Source organism: Chinchilla lanigera, unplaced genomic scaffold (assembly GCF_000276665.1).
Source record: "Chinchilla lanigera isolate Chin_1 unplaced genomic scaffold, ChiLan1.0 scaffold00034, whole genome shotgun sequence".
NCBI classification, from domain to species: domain Eukaryota; kingdom Metazoa; phylum Chordata; class Mammalia; order Rodentia; family Chinchillidae; genus Chinchilla; species Chinchilla lanigera.
Window position 1 is genome coordinate 13,085,632 of NW_004955435.1, and position 6,721 is coordinate 13,092,352.

A 6,721-nucleotide genomic window follows, 5' to 3' on the forward strand; every position below is an offset into this window, starting at 1 on the left:
AAAAAAAAAAAAAAAAAAAAAAAGTATTACAGTAAAAGACACGTTGTCATCAATTCCTCTTGAATCATTCCCCTCAAGCAAACATACTTAAATCATCAAGTGGTTTTACAAAAACTCTTTCTCAAGTGGTTTTACAAAAACTCTTGTATCTGTATGAGGCTTGAAAAAACATTACTTCTACTGATCCATTAGCAAAATTTTTGCTTCCTGTCCCCACAATCTTACGTTCTGCTGGCTTTTTTTTTTTTTTTATTGTTCTGTTGGCTTAAAAGTCTTAGTTCCAGAGGTGGGAAGGCCTGTACCAGGAAGCACAACAATGATACCGTTAAACTGGAAGCTAAGATTTCCCCCTGGTCATTTTGGTCTCCTCATGCCTTTGAGAAAACAAGCTAAAAAGAGAGTCTCAGTGTTGTCAGGGGTAATTGATTCAGATTATCAAGGGAAAATTAGACTACTACTCCACAGTGGTGGAAAAATATATGTAGAGTGCAGGAGATCCCTTAGGGCACCTCTTAGTATTACTATGCCTTGTTATTAAAATCAGTAAAAAATTACAACAACCTAATATAGGCACAATGACAAATGGCCCAGAGCCTTCAAAAATAAAGATATGATTCACTCCACCAGGGAAAAAACCAAGACTGCTGAGGTGCTTGCTAAAGGCCAAAAAAATACAAAATGGGTAGTAAAAAAAAGATCTAAATACCAACTGTGACCCTGCGATCAGCTACAAAAAAAAGCTTATAATGATACTATTTCTCCCCTAATATGGTTCTAATATAATATAATGTTGATAGACTTAATACTGGTCCTTAAAAATTGTTAAACTGTGTTATAATGTTCAAGTTGTAAAATAATAAAAATAAGTATCACCCAAAGAAAATTTACCTTCTATTTTGGTGAAAAAAATTAGTGCATTTATGTTTATATGTAGGATAGTTATAATATGTTAGAGGTAATTATATGTCTTTATATCTAAAAACTGGTCTTTATATCTTTATATCTAAAAACTGGTTTTAAAAATATGTCTGATTGCCAAGTTGACAAGGGGTAGATTGTTATGGTTGATATACTGCATCAATCTGGGGAGTCTAGAGGTTTGGCTAAGTGACTCAGCAGTTCTATATCTTGGGGTAAAAAGGACATGCCCTTACCCTTCTGGGATGTTGTTTATTGTGTCAATTTAAAAAGTTTAAAAGGTTAACTATGTGACTCAGCAGGGAGCCAGGGTGCTTACTTTATATTCATCCTGAGCCTGTGCAAGAGGAAGGCATGCAGGGGGTGTGGGTATAGAAGACCACCGAGCGGGTAGGCTGCATAAAAAAAAATAAATAAATAAATAAAAAAGGACTGGCTGCTGGCACTTCAGAGGAGCTCCAGTATTCGCCTTCAGCTTGGTCATCTCCTGGCTTCTAGTGCAGACTGTTTGGCTTCCGCCTGAGACTCTTCAGCCTTCTGGTGTAAACTCTCTGGCCATTGTCATAGATTCTTCAACATTCTGTCCCAGACCCATCAGCCTCCTGATACAGACTTACACAGACACTGGAGTGAGCTCCAGGCCTGGGGCTGGGCTCTTCAATCTCCAGCATGAGGACATCCTCTGCACGCTTCCTCGTCCAACTCTGTGGCTGACCATTGTAAGCCAAACTTATAATTTCTTATACATGTATATATCTTGTGTTATATCTGTTTCTCTAGTAAACCCTAAATGATAAAAGTGAGCAGTATGAGATCTCTTAGGATATCTCCTTCTTTACTGCGAATTCTTATTAAGATCAATGGATAACTCCAGCAATCTAAGGAGGCAGAATGAAAAATGACCCAGATCATCAGGAATGAAGGGATGAGTTATTCCCAAGATAAAGAATCAAGATAGGCTGAAGTGCCTCTTGAAGGCCAAGGGTACATAAAATAGGTAGTAGAAAGTAGTTAAAGGGGATAATCAAAATATACAGTGAATGCTTAAATAAAAAAATTTATTGCACTAAAAGACACATTGTCATCAATTCCTCTTGAATCATTCCCCGCACTCAAACATACTTAAATCATCATTCTTGTCCCTTTCTCAAGTGGTTTTACAATCCCTCTTTTGTATGTTTATGAGGTGTGAAAAAGTATCTGGTAAATGTTGCTGTCAAGTCTTTGTTCACCTTATTTACCAGATCTGGCACCATGTGTACTCTGGCTGGTCTCTAAGTGCAAAATGAATACAGCAAGTAAACATTTTGAATCTGTTAAGGAAGCCAAGGCAGCCAAGATGGCCCAACAAGACCTGAAAGAGAGCTTCTGTAACTGCTTCAGAAAGTGGCAAGAGTGATGGGATAAGTGTGTCTGAAGCAAAGGTGAGCGTTTGTGTCGGAAAAGTGTTAAGCATTTCAAAGTATTTGAGCATTCATTGTATTTTTTATCATATCTTCTGTCTATACTGTATACACCCATATGACAAGTTACAGAAGAAAGAATTGTAATTGTCATGAGTATTTCTTTCCTATTTTGTTAAGCATATGTTTCTTCATATATACAGGAATTACACAGATATCTTTGTTTTCTTTCCTTGTTTTCCTCTACCTTGTATTCCTAGAACATTGGTTGATTTAACATTTCTACTTAAGTATTGCTAATGTACATCTTAGTATTTAAGTTATGGGATGTTAGTCTAGTAAACATCATGCAAAAGTTTAAAAATTTCTGCATTCTATTATGGAGGAGGGAATTATAGTAAGTCCCTGGCTTATGAATGAGTTTCCTTGCAAGAGAATTGTTCATAAATTAGATTTGTTTCTAAGCAGACAGAGGGAGTCTTACACAGCACACCTGTGAAAGTTCGAAACTCGAACGTTCCTAAGTCAGGGACTTACTGTAGTGCATTTCTGGTTGTCTGCAGAGTCCCTGCATCATGTAAGGTGGCATTACGAATGTACTATTGCCTATAGTTGCACATTAAGTGTGGGTTAAAGAGAAATATGTGGGTGTCAAGTTGACAAAGGTGAATTGTGATGGTTAATCCTGATTGCCAACTTGATTGGATTAAGAGATGCATAAGAGATTAGTAAAGCGCGCTCTCGGCGTGTCTGTGAGGATGTTTGCAGACATGATTGGCACAGAGGCCAGCGAATGGAGGGGAGAAGATGTACCAGGATTGTTGGTGGCACCACTCGGTAGGCTTGCAGTGTGGATGGAATGCAAAAGGAAGACAAGGCTTATCAGCCTGCCCCGGTTCCCTTGATTCTGCTGAACTGTGTGTCTTTTGCTGTTGCCCTGTCCAGTAGACATCAGATTCCATCTTCTTCAGCTTTTCAATTTGGACTCACATCAGTGACTCTCCAGGGAGTTTCCAGGCCTTAAGCCTGGAATTGGGCTGCATCCTTGGTCTTTGTTGTTCTGAGGTTTCCAGCTTCTTGCACTAAGAAGCTTCTGGGTCCTTGGCTCTTCAGCGTTCAGATGGTCATTGTGCACTATCCAGCCTATTATCCTGTAAGCCAGTCTAATAAATCTATTCTGTATATGTTCTACCACATCTGTTCCTCTAGAAAACCCCAAACAAACACGGGCAATATTTTATATCCCTTCATGTTGAAACAAATTTCTGCCTTAAAGGAAGAAAGGTGACAGGTATGACTGTGTTACTGATGAGATGTCCTGGTGGAGCTTGTACCGCAGGTCCCAATAACACAATGATTTCATAGGACATTTGCATCCCCATCTCATATCATGGACAAATGTGGATCAGGAACTGGGGCTGCGCCATAATGCAGGGACTCTTACAGCTAGAGGTCATGGCCAGGCCTGGGTATGACACTGCGTGGAGTCCTCAAATGTCCACTCTGGACACTCTTCTGTCTTGCCTAGGAAGTGGGAGAGGTGTCTGATCCCTTGGAGCCCTGGTCTTCCACCCTAAGTCACACTCCCGCTCTGCCCACGGCACTCACTGCCCCTGAGCTGGTCAGCAGGACAGTCTCTAGTTGACTGGCAGTGCATTTCAGGGGGATATAATGAAGAGGGGTTCCTTTGACATCTTACCTCCCACTCTATCTCATTCTTACATTTAGATTCACAGATAGGGCTGAAATGCTAATCAGATATTTTGTATAACCTTTAGCCAGATAACTGACATGTCCAGTTCCCCCAAAATCCCTAAAGGAACACAAAGAAACCACATAGTGTGTGTCTGCCCCTTGTCCTGGGGCCCTTCCCATTTCACAGAGCCTGGTCCTGTACACGAAGTCCTCATTCCTTGTAAAGCATCAAAAAACCTTCCGATTTGCAAGTGTCCTCTTCTTCCTGAAATTTCTGCTGAATTAAAATCTCACGTGGGGACACCCCTTTTTGGCTTGACCCTAGTGGCCTGAACCTCCGATTGCCCACTCTGCTAAGCTCCTGAGAAGGGAGAGGGGAGGATAAGTTTGTTTTTTTCACCATCTGGCTTGTGTCCAAGTGCACCCCTATTTCACTACGGACCCAGCAGAGGCAGGTAGGTTCAAGGACCCTTGAGCAGGCCTGAGGTAGGAGAGGGGCAAGCGCTGCATTTGCCTTCTGAGAGCCCAGACCCTAAGGTCCCTTACTGTCTCCAACCACTGGCTCTTACTCCCCATGCTTTCTGGGAGCAGGCACCACCCACGGGTTAAAGTCTCTCCAGGTGGGCGGGGGCGAAAGGAAAATTAGAGGGGCGGGGCGGAACCCACCACTAGGCCCCGCCCCAGCCTCTCCTGCTCAGCCTGATAAAGACCCGGTTCCGAGCTGCTGAGGCCTGTCTGCACAATCCAGGGAACCAGCACCATGCCCATGATACTGGGTTACTGGAATATCCGCGGGGTGAGTGAGGTGTCTGCCTGAGGGGTAGGAGGAGGCCCAGGTGGGAGGGTGACCCGGGATGGGGACATGAACAGCTGGCAAGGATTGTAGGAACTACATCTTCAAGGTTTGCTGGAGTCCTCTGCCTGTCCCTTTTCAACACTCACAGAACTCCTCACCTGTGAGCCTAAGTGTGTGTGTGTATGCATCCGTGCATATGTGTGATAGGTGGGTGTTCCTGGAGTGTGGAGGTCTTAGCGAGAGCAAGTGAAGTCCCATGGGCAAGGTTCTGCCTCTGATGTGTGCCTCACCCTCTCTCCCAGCTAAGTCATCCCATCCGCCTGATCCTGGAATACACAAACTCCAGCTATGAAGAGAAGAGATACACCATGGGGGACGGTAATGGCACTCTCCTGCCCAGACTCCAGTGCAGTGCTGCCCATTGGCACCTAGCAACCCGTGCCCTGGCCACCTGTTGCTCACGTGGGCAACTCTCCTGCCAGGAGCCAACTCCTTCCAGAAACCTTAATGAGGGTGAAGTTCGGCTTTAAGACACAGGTTGCTGCAGTGGAGTTCTGGGTCCCTCTCAGTGAGGGCTGGGCTTCCCATTAGAGCTTGTGAAAATGTTTTGAGAGCCTCAGTCATATAGGATCCTCAGCCCTGAATGCTGATCTCCCCTCCAAGCTCCAAACCATGAAATGTGAGACTGCAGACTCAGGATCAGATCCACTGCTAGGAGGTCTTGTCCCTGATTCCTTGGGGGCCAGGTCCCAGGGGAGAAGGGTGGGATACCTGGGACATTGTATTTACTTCATGTTTTCAACCACAGCTCCCGACATTGACAGGAGCCAGTGGCTGAATGAGAAATTCAAGCTGGGCCTGGACTTCCCCAATGTAGGTGAGGGGTTGGGGAGGGGGTTGAGGAAAGGAAAACCTTCCATATCTTATCCCACCATGGAATGTCTAGGATCAGAACTCCTGTTCCACTATTCTCATTCCTGTCTGTCTACCTTGTCTTCCCACCCACCTCATTCAATTTTTCTACTGTATATTTACACATGCTTGTGCTGGCAAGCACAATGAGGGTCAGGTCTCATGTCTGCCCTAAATCGAGGAAGGGATGCTGGGACCTAGAATCCCAAGGGACTTTTCCTGCATGTCCCTGCAGCTGCCCTACCTAATTGATGGGAGTCACAAGCTCACCCAGAGCAACGCCATCCTGCACTACATTGCCCGCAAGCACAACCTGTGTGAGTAGACCTGGCTATAGGGTGTGGGGATGGACAGTGGTCTTGCACCTGGGTTTGGCTACAGCAGATACTCAGGCTGAGTCTCTGTTATGGGCTTCAGGTGCAGAGACAGAAGAGGGAAGGATTCGTGTGGACATGTTGGAGAACCAGCTTATGGACACCCGCATGCAGCTCGTCATGCTCTGCCATGGCCCTGATTTTGTGAGTCCCCCATGGGTCTGGAGGAGACAGAATTTGGAACAGGACTTAACCTCTTGTGTACACATCTACCCTGTGTTTATATGACATATGACTTGGTAAATGTGTACTGATTCTTTAAGATTTCCTCTTTGATGATTAAACTGACCCTTATAACCCCAATCTGTGGTCCACTAAACACTGGGAATCATCCCTTGCCAATTTTGTGACAGAGACTCGATTCCCAAATGTGGATATTCTATCCTTGATATGACTATAGACTTTAAAAGCCCTTTCATCGCTCTCTCCTTTAACATCTGCCATCCACTGTCTGTCCTAGATTTATTCACTGTAAGGCTGCTTCTGGAATACCGTGATCCTAACACTGGGACAAAGAAGTACAGTATAAGGGGCTGGGGATTTAGCTCAGCGGCAAAAGCGCCTGCCTGACAAGCGCAAGGTCGTGAGTTTGGTTCCCGGTACCGGAGAAAAACCAAAAAAAA

General features: G+C 44.4%; 1 protein-coding gene across 1 annotated transcript in view; it reads left to right on the top strand.

The window, feature by feature from the left end:
• Positions 1–4,692: 4,692 nt before the first annotated feature.
• Positions 4,693–6,721, top strand: part of LOC102018969 (glutathione S-transferase B-like) — a gene marked incomplete in the record, with an annotated part of 5,876 nt that continues 3,847 nt past the window's right edge. Inside the window, 5 exon segments of the mRNA XM_013516462.1 lie at positions 4,693–4,812; positions 5,115–5,190; positions 5,621–5,685; positions 5,960–6,041; positions 6,142–6,242. Of these exon segments, the coding sequence (XP_013371916.1) occupies positions 4,777–4,812; positions 5,115–5,190; positions 5,621–5,685; positions 5,960–6,041; positions 6,142–6,242 (360 nt within the window).